Consider the following 16,287-nt stretch of genomic DNA (forward strand, 5'->3'; position numbering starts at 1 on the left):
CAGCCCTCCGCTGCCTAGCACAGTCACGTCTTGGGCTTGGCCCCCGAGACACTGCTGCCTGGGCCATAAGAGCTAGAGCTCACTCACGGTGACAGCAGTGACCGCCGGGCCAGATTGTCTGGCCGATGTCCAGGCTAGGTCCTTTAGTTCCTGTCAATTCTGAGAGCCTCAGTAGCCTTCCCATGGAACGGACAGTGAGGGACGGATTCTCAGCGGGCAGTCTGGAAGCCTGTCTGATACACTGAAGTTTACAGAGTCTCACAGGGAAACGATTCCAATGACAGCTTACACCCCTGAGCACTCGCTGGTGCCAGGGAGGGTCCTCAGGGCCTCGCCATTGGCTCACTCAATAGGCACACAACCCCAAGAGGGGAGCTTGGTGTCACCCCCATTATGCAGATGAGGAAACCGAGGCTGTGGTTAGTAGGAGGCAGAGTTGGGGCTCACATTCGGCAGCCGGGGCCTCACTTTCTCCATCTGTCAAGTGGGGCTGTTGGTTAAAGCCGTGGTCATGTTCTGCCAGAAACCCTCGGGGTTCATGGTGCCCCCCCCGGGCAGTGAGGACTCTCGGGGGGGGGGGGGCGAAGTGCCCCTGACCTCACTGTAATCAGACAAAGTCACTTCCCCTGGGCACGTACTTCCGGCCGCACACACTGTGTTTCTGTATTGCTGTCACACACGGGGCTGTGTGGCCTCTGTGCAGTGGCTGGCAGGAAAGTCCAGGCCTCCCAGACAGCACCCCAGCCACGTGCCCCAGCCCTGCACTTCCTGTAGCTTCCACCAGCCCTAGCTAAGGGCCACCCCAGTCCTTCCCTTGGCCACATCAGTCCTAAAGAACCATCTGGGGATCAGAAAAGTACTTCTCCCCCCATGGTCCTCCAGCCTCTCCCAAGAGACAATTTCCTCCATTTAAAGAGCCAAGGGGAGAAAGTCCAGCGAGGAGGGACAGTCCCTTCCAGAGCACTGGCTGGACATTAGTCTCAGAACGGCCCAAACTCCTCCTGGACATCTCCCAGTGCTGCTTCCTGTCTGCCCTGAGTCCCAGCTCGGCGGCCTCCTCCCCAGCCTTGAGGGTCAGCCTCCTGCAGACCCATCCCCCACCCTCCCCCACCGGTGCCCACTCTGTGGGCGAGCTTATGGGCACCCAGCTCCTCTGTCTGCTGAGACCCTGACGCCGGGTCAGCCCACCTGAAAATCGCTCTCCCTGGGTCCAGACGAAACAGCTGGGCATTGATGAGTTTGCAGAGAAATTAATCAGCGCCGACTGGCAGCGGTGCCTGGCGCTGCCCGGGCCGATCCATCCTAATGAATCCCGAGCTTCCTCCTTAATGGCTCCTGACAAGACTAATTTACTCCTGGAGGTGATTAGCATGAGCATTATCACCTTAATTGTGGCTCAAGATGCTTTGGGGGTGCTGGGGGTTCTGCCTGGGGAAGTCGGCTTCCTGTGTCCCCACCTCAGTGACAAACAGAGGGACGGGGGCCAAGGGGAGGAGGATCAGAAGAGACGCTGGACAGCCACTCAGTCACTCCTCCAGCGACTTGTTCACCAGGCAGCCGCTGAGGCCCACCTCATGCTGCCACCGCACTTGGCACGGAGGACACGGAGGCGCAGCGGCCCAGCTGTGGGCAGGAGATAATGCCACCTGACGAGGAGGGTCACGGTGAGTCCACAGGGGCCCGTGCATCCAGAGTGCTTAACGGAGGCCCTGCAGGAGGCCGGCACTCAGTAAACCATGGCTAATGTCACCACCGCAGTCTTATCTTGTACATAAATACTCAAGTGATCATTAATCGTAATGTCGATATTAATAAAGTTAATATGTAAAAATTAATAGTCCAGTGGGGAGTCCAGGGGCGCGCGGCCCCCGGAGAGGAGTCACACACAAATAACCAGCTGACGAGGCCTGGGAGGGGAGGCTGGGAGGCCTCACGGACAGGGGACCCGCGAGCCACACTTGAAAGGGGAGCAGGAATCTGCACCGTTGGAAAGGAAAAGGGGGAGGGGGGTCCGGACCAAGGCCGCAGCCTGGCACAGCGGGTGGTGGAGCAGAGCGTGAGGAGTCGGGCGGAGCAGTTGCAGGGCTGAAGGGAGGTGTCCGTGGGCAGGGTGGGCGCCGTGGGCAGGGTGGGCACCAGGCTGGGCTCAAAGGTTCTGCTCCTTCCTGTGGACACTGGGAGGCTTTTAGCTGGGGCTGTTGAGAGCTGGGATGGGGCACTGACCCCTCCAGGGCCTGAGCTCTGAGGGGGGTGGCCAAGATACCAAGGCTCCCCACCCTCGAGGATCCCCCTAGAGCTCCTGAGTCAACTGGGTGTCTCCCACACAACCTCCCTGCTGCTAACCCTGTGTCCCTCCCCCAGACAGTGCTCAGTGTCCCGAGGGTCCCCAGCAAATATGCCACGTACAGCTCCATCTGGGATGATCAAACAGGACCCTGGCACGGCACAGGCCTGGCCGCACACAACCATGGACACGCATCGCGGCTGCGCCATCTGGGGAAAGTACTCTCCTGGGCCCAGTCCCTGAGCAGCCACCCGGTCACCACCAACGCCTCCCCCCTGACACACCCCGGCAAGGGGGGCACGTGGGCTGAGATTCCAGGAGGAACAGTGGGTGGCATGGAGCCTGCCTGCAGCCCCCTGCTCTGGAAGAGTGCCCCACGCAATCCCAGAGTCCAGCCATTGCCTAAAGCACCCCAAGTTCCAGATACCAGCCAGGCACAGAGCTGCGCTCTGGGGACACAGAGGTGGCCCGGTCCACCTAGAAGCATGTATGGTCCAAGAGGGGAGCCAGAGAAGCAGCTGACCACGGTGGCTGGAACCAAGAGGGGTGACCAGGCCCTGGTGAGAGCCTAGGAAGCAGCCCTCAGCTCCTGCCTGGAGAGACCCAGGAAGGCCACCCTCAGGTAGCGCATGCAAACTAACTCAGCCCGTGTCCTGGAGGCTCCCTGAGTTCCGGGCAGCAGGGACAGCTGCTAGGGAGGCTGGAGGAGGGACTTGCCTTCACGCTTAAGGGACAACAAGGAGACCAGTGCCTCTGAGGCGGAGCCACCCCGTGGAGCGGAGGGAAGGAGGTGAGGCCTGAGGGTGGTGGCTGGACTGCCTCTGTGTCATTTAAGAGCGCTGGCTTTGGTCCAGGACTTGAGCTGACATCAGGAACAGGCTGTGCCTCAGCTGCTAGGAGGAGAAAGGGCTGGGCAGCGAGGCCACCGAGACTGGGGGGCGGCGGGGGCGATCTGGGCGTGGAGCACGGTGGTGGGAGCGGAATGGGGAGAGCTAAGAAAGTTCTGGCCCGTTTTGAAGATGGAACCACTAGGACTTCCTGTCTTGGATGAGAGGCGAGAAAGATGAGGAGGTGAGGCGTTTGAGTCTCAAGCCTGAGCCAGAGGTAGCATAGAGTTGAGCTAACCCAGCAGGACAGGCTGCGGGGAGGCAGGTATCCGAGGTATCCGAGGGCAGGAGTTCCCTCTGACCTGTTGAGGCTCAGACACCCAGAAAGGCTGAGTGGGGGATGAGGGAGACTGGAGCCTCCTCCGAGAAGCCTCTGTAGCAGGAGGCGCAGGCAGGAGGCGCAGGCAGGAGGCGCAGGCACGAGGCGCAGCCGTGGAGCTGTGGGCACGCGAGTTTCACATGCAGGACAGATGTCACCAGGGGAGTGAGGACGTGGAGAGGACAAGAGAGCTGAGTCCCAGAGTCCAGAGGTGGGGAAGGTGTGGGGCTTCCTGGAGGAGGACAATCGACTGCTGGCAGGTCACAAGGGCTGGGAATTACCATCGCACTTAGCAACGTGGAGGTGAGTGGTGGCCTTGCCCTGAGCAGCACTGGCAGGGTGTCTGGAGCAGATCCAGGAGCACCCCTGCAGCCCTGTCCCTCCTGTTACAGGGGCCTGTGGCCATTCACAGCTGGGGGTTCCATCCAGCCTGGCCAGGGGTGGAGTCACCGAGCTGCCCCACCTGTGTCCTGCCCCACTCATCCCTGGCTGCGCTGCCAACTCGACGGATGCCCCCATCTGCAGTAAGTCACAGGGGGACCGGGGGCCTGTCTGGGAAAGTGGGTGATGTTTACAGACCTGGGGAGGCAGAGCTACTTAATAGCTTCATTTGGCTTCTGTCTCTGCGGCTGGGGGACGCTCTTCAAGAAGGACACCACCCAGAGGGAATTGGAGCAGGAGATGGGTGCGGAGACAGGGAGGGGACATGCGTCCTCGGCAAGGGATTTCCGATGGCCAGGCTCTGCCTTCTGTGCTGTTCCCCAGCCACAGGCCCGCCGCTGGGAACTAAGGGAAGAGCATAAAAAAAAACTGAACAGGTGCAGAAGGCTAGGGAGGGGCGGATGCCCAGCATCCAGCCCTGGGGAGCGCGTCCAAACTGCACACGGAGAGCCTGAACCAGGCCCACCTCAGGTTCTGAAAGGGAAGTTAAAAGTGAATCAAGGCCTAAAATCACATAGAACATTGCCTTGAGCCCCCAATGAAAGCAACTGTTATAAGAATCCACATATTAGGGGGCTGGGGATGTGGCTCAAGTGGTGGCGTGCTCGCCTGGCATGCTTGTGGCCCAGGTTCGATCCTCAGCACCACATACCAACAAAGATGTTGTTGTGTCCGCCAAAAACTAAAAAAAAAATAAATAAATATTAAAAATTCTCTCTCTCTCTACCACTCTCTCTCTCTCTCTTTAAAAAAAAATCCATATATTAGGTGATGTTTGTGTTATTATTCTTCTGCAACACCCCAGTAGTAAGAACTGGACCCAATGGGCAGGAGTTCCAGGGAGACACATCTCATAACAATATTAGGAAGGATTTTTTTTTTTTATTTCCAGAACTTTCCCATAGCACAGAAGACCGCTGCCTTGTCAGACCACGAGCCCCTGTCCCAGGGTGTCCAAGCACAAGGTGGATGGCCAGCCTGGAGCTGGCAGTGTGGTCCGGCCAGCTCTGACCTCTGGGGAGCTGACACGTTTAGCCTGGCCTAGGCGTTGACCAGCCCACTGGACCTAGCTTGTCTGTGTGCCTGGCTGTCCCCCTACAAGGCCGTGGCTAGCACAGCCATCCCTGGGCCCCATACAGTTCCTCCCTTCAGGAAGAGCAAAGCAGTCCAGGGGCAGAGGCTTTGGAGCTCAGGGGATGGTACAGAAACACCTCACCAGTTCTGTCCCCATTGTGCAGACTGGAACACTGAGATTCAGAGGGTCAGTGGATAGTAAGAGCCATGCCTCCAAGTAAAGTCTCTTGGAAGCAAAGGGCCACTGTCCGGGACAAGCCGTCTCAACCCTCAGGCCACTGCTGGTCAGAGGCCCTGGGTGCCTGCCACCTCCACAGGAGTCTACGTCCGCAGAGGAGGGCTCCAGGCCTGACTGATCTGGAAAGCACTGGCCAGCACTGGCCAGCTTTCCAGGGACTTCTCATGGGCGAGATGGAAAAGTACAGACCCAGAATGGTGAGGCACGGCGCCCAAGGTCACACAGCGAGGAATGGAAACCGGCTCCTGGGGTTCAGGCTAGAGATCTGCTGTCTCCATCCTGATGTGAAAGGAAGGGAGGGAGCCAGGAGGTGCGGGGCTGGCTCAGCGCCACCCCCTGCCCAGAAGGTGAGCGGAGCGGACTTCCAGCTCACCGAGGCCCCTCTCCAGCCCGAGGCTCCCTGGAGCCGGGGATCAATCGCGCAGCACTAGACAGACACCCCCGCTGTGACTGCCAAGTGCAGCCTTTACAGGGCTGAGTCCTGGGAGCTGCTCCCGGGGAACGATCGATGCCAGCGTTTGCAAAAGACAATCGAGAGCCAGAGCCAAAGGTGACAGGAGCAGGACCTGTTGGAGGGCTCCCTGGGTCGGTGTCCTTGTCACGGTCAGCACTGGCCAAGCAGTGTCCACCCCACCCCACATCACCCTCGCTGCCCCACTGGCCTCCTAGGACCCCAGGCTCTGAGCTGAGCATGCCCGGTGGGGTCTCAGCTGGGGGCCCAGCCAGCAGGGCTCCAGATAAAGGCCTTCCCACGCCAGCCAGCTCCGGCTGGGTGAGTCGCTGGCCACACCTCTGCCTCTGGCATCTATCTGCCTCTATAGACGCTCCACCACAGAGGGACATCCTCCAGGATGAGGCCAAAGTGGCCACTTAGAAAAGCCACATGTAGAACTAGTGTGTGAAGCCAAAGGAAGGGACTCTGAGGACGTGTTCAGGTGCCACCTCCCACAAACCTCTCCTGCCCCCAGGGAGATGACCCTCCTCCTGCCATCCCTCAGGGGGACTTAACCAGTCACCTGGCTCACGCCCTATTACTCAGGACCTGATCTCTTTATCCATCTGTCTCTATCCCCTCTGCGTCCACAGCACCCCGGCCTGGCTCAGGGACCCCCATCCTTATCTGACGAACTGGATGAAGGAAGAGAGGGCTTACCGGTGGCCAGCGCTGCAACTGTTCGTGCATTTACCTGTGCTCATGTACTGGGTGCCCACGCTGCTGGTCCCATGCCAGTCCCACTCCAAGACTGGGTGGGGGAGGAGCCACGTAGATAAAACCCGCCCAAAGAGGACAGCCATGTCCAAATCCAGGACCCCCAAACACTCCCCCGACCCAGTGCTGCAGGAGCCAACGGCTCAGTGGGGCTACAGGGGCTTTCGGGTGCTCTCCATCCCAGAAGGGGAGCGAAGCCTTTGCAAGAGCCTTCCAAAGAAGCAGGCCCCCTTCCTAGACAGCCCCCCAAACACCCAGGTCCCCAAGCCCCAGCCCTAAAGCCCATCCTCACAAGGCCAAAGGAATGGCCACTTTCTACACAGGCCATCCACGCTTCCTAGAGACAAAGCCCCGCTGGACCGAGGGAGCAGTCCCCGCTGCACTCAGACACACGCCAGCCAGGCCCAGCCACCCCTGCAAAACGGCCTCCACCTGCTGAGCGCAGTGGTCTGCTCAGGCCCCACGGACAGCAGGGACGGAGGGTGGGCAGCAGGGTGCTCACGGGCACCTCCCACCACGAACGATGGGACGGACACACACAGGGCAGAAAGCTCAGCATCGCATCAACCACAAAGGGCCACAGACCAACTAACGCTGCCAGCCACCAGCCACCTTCAGATGTCCACAAGGCTGGGAGTGGACAGAACCTGAGTCCCTCTGTCAGGACAAAACCAGCCCCAGAAGTGGGAAGCGCGCACCCTGGCTCCGCGTGAGGGACTCTTGAACCCTCCTCTGTGGGAAAGGCCACCCCAGCAAGGACAGAGGGCCCTGTCCCCGGAGGCACCCAAACACCACGCAAGTTATTCCACCGACAGGCGGAAGCAGATCCCAACCTCTGGATCCCTTTCACTTGTGGGATCACCCCATGCCACCAGGCTCGCCCCTGGCCACGGGCCAACTCACCCACAGGCGTGTCCTCGCTGATCAGCAGGTACGTGTCAAAGAAGTGGTTGGTGAAGAAGGGCAGCCGGTTCACCTGACCTGGAAGTCAGAGGACAAGAGGGTCAGCCGGCGCCCCACGCCAGCCCCACGCCTTCTCGAAGGTGATGCAGGGCAGGGGCTTCAAAGGACAGTGAACTTGTGTCCAGTGCCATGGTCAACCTCCCAGGACCCTGTGGGTCACTATCCTGCCTTGAAGCAAATGGAAATAACACCAGGAGGCAGGTGGCAGCTGTCAGTCTGTGCAGCCGGCCAGGCCCCCAGTCACAGGGGCCTGCTGAGCTCTGGCCTCAATGAGAGGCAGGTGGGCTGGGGGCCATGTCCGCAGGACTGGAAGAGAAGTGAACGCCAAGCAGCACGCTGACCATTCCACTACCACTGACCCGCCGCACTTGGACACACTGGGTCAGGTAAACTGTCTTCAAAATGAACTTCACCTGTATCTTTTTGTGCTTCCAATGTGGTGCTGCAAGTGGTAAAACTCACCGGGCTGCTTTCTCCCGGGCAGTGGGCAGAGCAGGAGTTCTGCAAGGTCAAGTGCTCCATTGACCGCAGAATCCCCGGTGCCCAGAGCAGGCCCGGCACTTAGAGAGCCCTCAATGTACCTTCATTGTTTGAAGGAACGGCCAGCGAACCCCACTTGATAAATAATAATGAGGACATCACTGTGCTGGCTACCCTTCCAGAACCGCTCCTCGTGCCAGGCCCTTCAATCACCGAATCCAGTGACCGGGAGGCAGCTGCTCTACGTCCCAGTTCGCTGTGGAAACCAGGCTTAGGGGCCTCACGTAACTTGTGACTTGCTTTACGTACCCCATAGGCGGCCTGCAGGTGGCAGAGGCCACACAGGCACCCAGACCTCAAAGCTTGTCCCATTAACCAGTGCCATTTTGACAGCCTTGAGGTGGGGGCAGGGTGACACGCACACAGGCCGAGGAGCTTGGTGTCTAGAGAAGCCACCCACACCACGGTCCCAGGAAGCAAGTGAGAGGAGGTCCCCCTCCGTCTCTGCCAACCAGGAGGCAGCTGGCCCAGCTCCTGGGGGTGACGTGTGCAGCACTTCCCACGAGGGTTCCCGGGGTCCTCCAGGTCCCCTCCCTCGCTCCTGCTGAGCCAGGCTCCCTCTGAGCTTGGGCCAGGTTCCCAGAGAGGGAGGGGCGGGAATCAGGGAGGGCCCTGGACCAAATCAGGAGATTCTGGCTTCCTCCCTCCTCCCCGGTCCTGCTGGGCGCCCAAGCTGGTGCCGCCTCTGGCTCCTCAGACATCCAGCCGCGCTTCCTGGCCAGGGCTGCTGGCCTTTCTGCCTTCACCTGTCAAATCCCCCTCATGCTTCACATCTTGCTTCAGGTGTCCCTCCTTCCAGGACGCCCTTACTGACCACCTCAAACACGCACAGGCACCCCCCACCCTCTCCCACTGGGAACCAAGAGCCTCAGGAAGAGGCTGGACTCCAGTCAAGAGCCTCCTCGCCTGTCTTGAAACTTCCCCGTGTCTCTTTGGACCCCATGATCTTCCCCTGCCTCCGTTTACTGTCTGCAAAATCTCGATTAATAGTAGAACTTACTTCACAGCTAACCTGAGGACCGAATGGGACTGCATACATAAAGCGCTTAGCGCCAGGCCCCCAGCACACAGCAAGCACTCAGTGAGTGGGAGCTGTTATGAACACTGGCGTTAATAAGGTGCCACCTTCTCAGCCAGAGGGGGGGCTTTCTGACCCTGCAGGGGCCTCGGGCTCTGAGACTGGGGAGCAGAAGGCCCCGGGGTGCCCGGGGAGCTCAGCGCGGCTTGGGTGGCAGGGGTGGGACGAGACAGAGAGGGAAAAGCCACCCCCTGCAGCAGCATCGTTGCCTTTTAAATGTGCCTTGGTCGGACCTGCGGACAGTCGGCGGCTGGGAGCTCTGCACGGGCAGCTGGGCAGAGACTGGGATGCATCTTGCTTGCCACATACCAAGCAGGACCTGTCACCCTCAGAGGGCCCGCGGCCTTGGGCCGCCACTGCAGGCACTGGGGGGGGGGCTGGGAGGGGCTGGCAGGAAGGGCGGGGAGGGAGGCAGACAGGTGACTGATCCTCTTAACAAGAGCAACACCCTGAAAACATGAAGGATGCGCTTCTGAGGAAAAGCGCTGCCTCGGGGGCCTTGGGGTCTCCAGTGACAGGGGAGGTGAGGACCGAGAAGGGGAGGGGACGGCGGGTGGTCTTTGGAAGGGAAGGAGAATCTCGTTCCCTCTGTCCCCGGCCCCACTGGGCTCTGTCCCGGGGCCTGCAGCCTTGATGTCCTCGCCCTGCCCCTCCCCCTGCTCCCAACCCACGCGGCCTGCAGCCCCCAGAGGTGGCCAGGGAGGCGGCCAGGGGGGCGGCCAGGGGGCGGCCAGGCTTCCGACCCCAACACCTGGCCAGGCCCCAGGGGAGAAGGGAGAAGGCTCTGGAGGAGGCAGCACCCCGCTGTGGGTGCAGAATGACGAGGATTTTTGAGGAAGAAACAAAGACAGGCAGAGCCAGAAGGAGGGCCCCCTCCAAGGCCTTCAACCCAGATGACCAGGATCCAGTGGCTGTGTGGGGAGGGGCCCCCTAATGGGTGCCACCCAGGAAGCACACGCTGACCCAGAACCTGGGTGTGGGCTCCTCTCGGGGACTGCAGAATAGACTGAGCCAGGTCAGCTGCACCGAGCCCAGGCCTCAGAGGGTGGAGGGGGCTGAAGGCACAGGGTCCACCTTGACACCCAGGCTGGCAGAACTCCAGAGTCCCCTCCCCACAGGAAGGAACCGATGGGAATACTGAGGGCTGTCAGGAGTGGGGGGCCTGGTGTGCTTTGCCACTTGCTCTGTGACCTTGGGTAGATCCTTGACCTCTCTGGTTCCTGTTTCCCAGCCTCAGGACGGGGACAAAAGCCCTGTGCTGTCCTCCCCCTGGCTTTCTTCCAGTGGTCACTGTGCACTGGAGCCACAGATACAATGGCCGCCTGTGGCCCACAGGAGCCTGTGGGGGGAGCCTGACAAGCGGTGATGTCCGATGGGGAAGTGGGCAGCCCGTGGTTGAACGTCCTCCTGCCCAGCACCTGGGCACCAGCAAGACTCTGCAGGGTGCTCCATGAGACCAACAAGGGTCGGGGGGCGCCTGCTCGGGCCTTCCTCCCTGCCCCCAACAAGGCCACAGAAGAACGAGAAGTGCCGGGGACCCCGTGGAGACCCGGGCAGGGAGGGAGAAGGACAGGAGGCTCCACAGGGGGACAGGGGGACAGGACAGGGGTTTGACATGGCCGGGGAGCTGTCCCTGAGTCTGACCCATCTGACTTCCTGGGATGGGATGAAGGGCCAGCCAGGGCTAGCAGGTCAGATGGAGATGAAGTAGGGAGGACAGTGTGGCCTGGTCTGGGGACAGGTGAAGGGCTGACCCAGGAAGCCGGGAAGACAGTGAAGGAAGCCACTTTGTCCTTTAGACCCCAAGGTCAGCTACCACCCCACCGTGCTAAAAGAACAACACTGGCCACTTTAGACAGGGGCCAGGAAGTGTGGATGTGGCCTGCCGTGAGAGTGGGACCCTTGTATACATGGACAAGACAGGCCAGTCCACAGGGAGAAGATATCCATGTGTTGCCAGAGCATTGCTGTGTGGCTTGAGGCAAGTTCCTTTGCCTCTCTGTGTCCTGTGTGGCTCCTCCTAAACAAAGCTACTGCTGATAAGGAAAGGGCTCACACAAAATAAGTGTTCTTTTTTAATAATATTTTTTATACCTTGATTTTATTTACTTATTTTTACGTGGTGCTGAGGATCGGACTCAGGGCCTCACACGTGCTAGGTGAGCCCCAGCCCCAGCCCAAAATAAGTGTTCTTGGAGCCCTGGGGGGCGGGGACTCAGGCCCTGCTGTGTGTCCCCAGTAACTGTAACTGATGATGAAAGTGCGGGAACAGGGTGGGGGAAGGGCAGAGGTGTCCAAGGTCACAGAGTCCCTGGGGAGGCTGAGGCAAGTGTCCTGACTTCCGCTGTCCAGCAACCCAGAGGCTGGAGCTGCCCCACCAGGCAGGGAGGGCGGGGGATGGCCATCTGACAGGAGCCCCCATGGAGAATCCAAGTCCCCGCTTTATGTGACCTTGGGCCAGCAGCTCCTCCAGGCTCTGGTTCACCCTGGTGAGAGGCGCGGCAGCCTCCCTGGCCTCCCTGGCTCCACAGGGCTGCGCTGCAGGCTGGGCCTCCTGGAGGGCAGCGAGTCCCTGTCACTGGGGGCACGTTGGCACAGGGGCGGGGAGAGAGGACCTTCCTGATGAGGCTGCAGCTTCCTAACAGCCTGCCAGGCCCCCGGAGGGGAGAAGGCCTCACCCCACGGGAATGGGTCTGCCGTGTCGCCAGGCACACAGCTCCTCCCCGGGGCGCTGCAGCCCTGGGGGACTCCCTGGGTAGCATGCCTGCAGTGCTGGCTTCCTTCAGCGAGCTCAGGGCCACTCCTCACCAGCCACTGCCCAGGGGCCAACGGGCGGCAGTGACAGGTCCTCTTGGCCTTGCCCTTGGCGCGAGAGCTGGTGCTCAGAGGGGGGCAGCTCCTGCAGAAGGACAGCTCCCGGCCAGCACCCCTTGCTCAGGAGGCTTCCTCCCCGTTTCCGTCTAAACCACCCCTCTGTCCTCGGAGCCCACAGCAGAGGCGCTCTCTCTGACCAGGCTTCTCCTGTCCTCTGTGGGCTTCTGTGGGGCCGTGGACACCCCAGGACCATGCCACTCCCTGCACTCGGCACGCACTGAGCCCTGCCGGACTCGGGGCCCCTGGAGCACAAGGAATCCCTGCCACCCCCCCAGTCGGGCACAGTGGGCACATGGTGTAAATGACAGCCGTGAACCTGAACTCTGGCCAGCCCTGCAGCCCAGAAGGGGGACGGTTTCTGGTCACAGATCACAGAGCTGAAGCATCTCTCAAGGCTCCTCCCACGTCCCTGTCCCCAGCCCTGGGGACAGCGGGTATTTTCAGCCGTGTGCGAGCTGCAGAAGGCAACTGAGGCCCAGAGAGGAAAGAAGGCAACTGAGGCCCAGAGAGGAAAGTGTCTGCAGTCACACTCAGCAAGGGAGGCTCCCCAGGGTCCCCCGGCAGAGCCAAGCCAACGGCCCCAGCACCCTCCAGCCTGGCCTCCGGGGAAGGAGACGGGTGAGGGGGAGGCCGGACTTACCCCAGCATCCAGAGACCAGCAGGAGAAGCCAGAGCACAGGGCAGCCGGTAGCAACGTGGCACCGCATGGCTTCTGGGGACACAAAGAGAAGAGGGTGAGAAGCTTCCTCCTGGAGGGGCGCTGCCTGCAGCCCCACCCCCTGCAGCTCCGGGAGAGCTGGCCTGAGGGGGTCAGAGGAAGCCACCCCCTTGGGGGAGCACGCAAAGAAGAAGGAGGCTCGTCACTCAGCAGCAGCATGGTCCACTCCCAGACAGGACGAGGGGCCTGGGAGCAGCTGGGGTGCACGGGGGCAGGTCCCTCTTCACCCTGGCTGCCCTTGGGGGACCCCACGGGCAAAGCTCAAAGGCAGACATGGAGGAGGTGTTGAGGACATACCCTGGGCCCAGTGGATACAGGGATGCGCTGCTGCCTCCATCCTCCGAGACCACATCCCCAAGAGCAGCACAGCCTGGCCAGCCAGGGGGGCAGGGTTAAGGGGACGGTGTCCACCAGGAAGGTGGGGGGCTAAGAGGGGGATTGTCAATTCCAACAAGCTGACCTCTCAGCGACCAGTGAGCATATCTTTTCCTCTTGAAATTAAAAAAAAAGGTCCATTCTAATTCTATTATCCTATAACCTTGGAAATGAGAAGGAGCAACAGATCCCAGCGTCTAAAGAGGCCTGGGGAGGGGAGGTGGCCAGCCCAGGGCCCGACAGCAAGTCTGCAGGAGGTTGGAGCCGCATGCCGGGTGGGGGGGGCAGCTCTGGGACACAGCCGGTGGACGTTCTGCAAGACAGACCCCATCTCCAAGGGTGGCTGGGGTGGGCTGCTTCCTCCTGCCCACGACAGCAGGTCAGGGTCCTCTGGCTCCTTTGTACCCCTGAGGAGACTCGGGATGGGGCTTTCCTATGGCCCAGCAGTGACATCGGGGCGCTCATGCTCATCCGCTGGGACCCTCCCACAGAACTGTCAGTCCTGGTGATGCAGGGACCCAGTGGGCCACCCTCCTTCAGTGAACACACACACACACACACACACACACACACACACACACACACACCATCCTGCCTCGGGGGCCTGCACCTCCCTCGTCCCCAGGCAGGGTTTGCTAAGACTCCCAAACCGTGGTGGTAGCGTCAACGCCTGGATCAGGGTGACATGCCACCCACCTCAACAATAAGTTACCAGAAAGCCGTGGAGAGGTGAATGGGACCGGGGCGGGGAGGACTTCTAGGGGAGACCTCCACATCTCTGCCAAGATCTTGGGGCAAGAGATTCCGAAAGAGTGGAGAACTCAGATTCCTTCAGTTGGGGCCTGGAGGGGACCCCTTCTGTGCCCAAGTCCTGGGCGGACAGTGAGGTGGTGGGTTGGGCGGTGGCTCCTGACCAAGACTCTGTGCAATGGTCCATTTGTTTTCTTTTTACTGTGCCCTTAAAATATCCTAACTATGCAGTATGAAAGAGTCATGTGAAGAATAAAAGGTTCTGGGACACATTGAGTCGGGAATGGCCCCTCGCCGTGCCCCTGCATTCCCACCGTGGAGCTCCCAGTTAACAGCCCCCCTCCGAGTCTGCAAAGCGCACAGCTATGGGGGCAGCCAAGAGGACAACTCTGGGTGGGTGGGGAAGAGGGCCACTTGCAGGCCACAGGCTCTGTCCAAAAGTGACAGCTGTGGATAAGTCCCAGCCAAGAGGGAGGGTGGGCCAGTGTGGCTGGAGCTTCCGATTTTTATCAATGAAAACTGGTCGCTGGGCTTTGGCATGAACTCGACTTTTAAATGTTGGCAGATGATTCGATTTGTAAAGAGCACCCTTGTCCCGTCGGACGGGGTGCGCAGAGTGGCCTGGCACAGGTCCTCCCCGGCCTTTCTCTGCATCAAGCCAGGATGTCCCCACTACTGTGTGGAACCTGGTGATCTCTGGAGTGTCTTCTACGTAAAAGTAACTAGTGGGCTGGGGCTGGGGCTCCGTGGTGGAGCGCTTGCCTGGCACAGGTGAGGCACTGGGTGCGATTCTCAGCACCTCATAAAGATAAATTAAATAAAGGTCCATTGACAACTAAGAAATACTTTAACAAACAAAGAAAAAGCAACCAGCAGGCTGGGCGGAGCTCCGAGTGCATGAGGCCCTGGGGTGGATCCACAGTACCTCCCCGGAAAAACACAAAACAAAACCAAAGGAGGACAGAAATTTGCTTTTCTTGTGCCGTGATAGGCCACAAGCAGCCCTCCAGGCTAGCGAGGCTTAAAACGGCCTCCTCCTCTTGACAAGTGGATGGTAGTTCCTAGGGTGAATGTTTCGTAATGACGACAGCCATCCCCTGCTGATGGACACGTGGGTGTTCCCAAGTTCCTGCTCCCAGACTTCTCTCTGCACATAACTAACTGTGTGGGGACTTTGCCCTTCCATCGCTCTCTGATGTCTGCTGCTGGATCAATGAAACACAACGCAGAGCACAGAGCGCGGAGGGAAGCTTTCATTAGATGCCACTGGATTACCTTCCGGGAAAGGCGGCAGCAATTCACGGCCCCTCCAGCAGCGCGAGGGAGGGCCTGCGTGCCCACCTGGAAGCGATCCCTCTTTTAAATGGCTGCCAATCGGACGGATGAAGAATGGTCTGGCATGGCCGCTTTCATTTGCATTTCCCTAACTGCCGGGATGCGGCGCAGGATGCCTTTTGCTAAACGTTGGAACCGCTTTTCCATCTGGTCCTGTGCGATATCCTATCAGGCCCCAAGGGGCAGCCAGCCAGCCTCGCCAGCATTATCCCTGATTTACAAGTGGAGAAACCGAGGCACGGAGCAATTAAGGGACGATCTGACACCTCACTGTGAGTGAGTGTCTTTAGGAAGAAAGAAACCTCCAGCCCTCTGCCTTTGCAAACCAGATGTTAGGAGAATTAAACATCTGCTAAGAACATCGTCCGCAAATAGCTGGGGTGTGCCGCCTCTCTACCGGGTGCTGAGGAAGCTCACAGTGGAGGACGGGGACCAGGAGGGAGGGGAACGCTGTGAGCAGGTCCCACAGGCCAGGGACGTTCACAGGTATCATTACGATTCAATATCCCAAAATACGTCTATGAAACAGGTCCTTGTTCCCACTTTACAGACGAGGAAACCAAGGCTCAGAGAGGTCACTCCGGGATCGGAGCAGAGTCCTGACTCGGAGCCTGTTTCTGTCACAGCGGCCCTGCATCCCCGGTCCCTTCCGTGGGGAGGGAAGTCCGGCCCCTCCCTTGGGTGAGACAATACATGCCCCACAACCAGCAGGGAGGGGCGTCCCCCCATGCAGGACAGCGGCACCCTGCATCACGGCTCCCGTGTCCCCCAGGGCCACTGCCGGCTCGCTAGACCCCCTCCTGATGTGTCTCTCCCCCTCCTTCCCCTGCAGGGCCCATCCCACCCCCTCAGTGCCCTTGCGTTCCCTGGGGCCAAAGGCAACCTGACTTGGTGGTGGTGGCAGGCGTCCCCTGCAGAGCAGGCAGAGGCAGGGACAAGCCAGCTCCATCCTCACCCCTTGGGCTCTGGCTCCCAAGGATGGGACTGAGTAGCCAGGCCAGAGGTAGAGGGTCCCAGATCTTGCTCTTCCTCTGAGCCCTTTGGTGATGGGGAGGATGGGAGGTCCAGAGACAGCAGAGGCCCAGGGCAGCGGAAAGAGCCCACCCCACCCCCTGGCTCCAGCCTGGCGTCCTGGTGGACACGGCCTCTGCCTGCTGGCTCGCCTTGGCACTGGGGCTGCGGCAAGTGGCAGCAATGCCAC

The 16,287-nt window shown here is 60.2% G+C and overlaps 1 protein-coding gene across 1 annotated transcript in view; it reads right to left on the bottom strand.

The window, feature by feature from the left end:
• The window catches only part of LOC144251634 (cadherin-23-like), a 164,252-nt gene extending 151,637 nt beyond the window's left edge, over positions 1–12,615 (bottom strand). The window contains exons 1-2 of the mRNA XM_077794450.1: positions 12,549–12,615; positions 7,357–7,434 (exon numbers count right to left, since the gene is read on the bottom strand). Of these exons, the coding sequence (XP_077650576.1) occupies positions 7,357–7,434; positions 12,549–12,615 (145 nt within the window). The remainder of the gene's footprint in view (positions 1–7,356; positions 7,435–12,548) is intronic.
• Positions 12,616–16,287: the final 3,672 nt, after the last annotated feature.

The sequence above is a fragment of the Urocitellus parryii genome, unplaced genomic scaffold, assembly GCF_045843805.1.
Source record: "Urocitellus parryii isolate mUroPar1 unplaced genomic scaffold, mUroPar1.hap1 Scaffold_139, whole genome shotgun sequence".
NCBI lineage: Eukaryota > Metazoa > Chordata > Mammalia > Rodentia > Sciuridae > Urocitellus > Urocitellus parryii.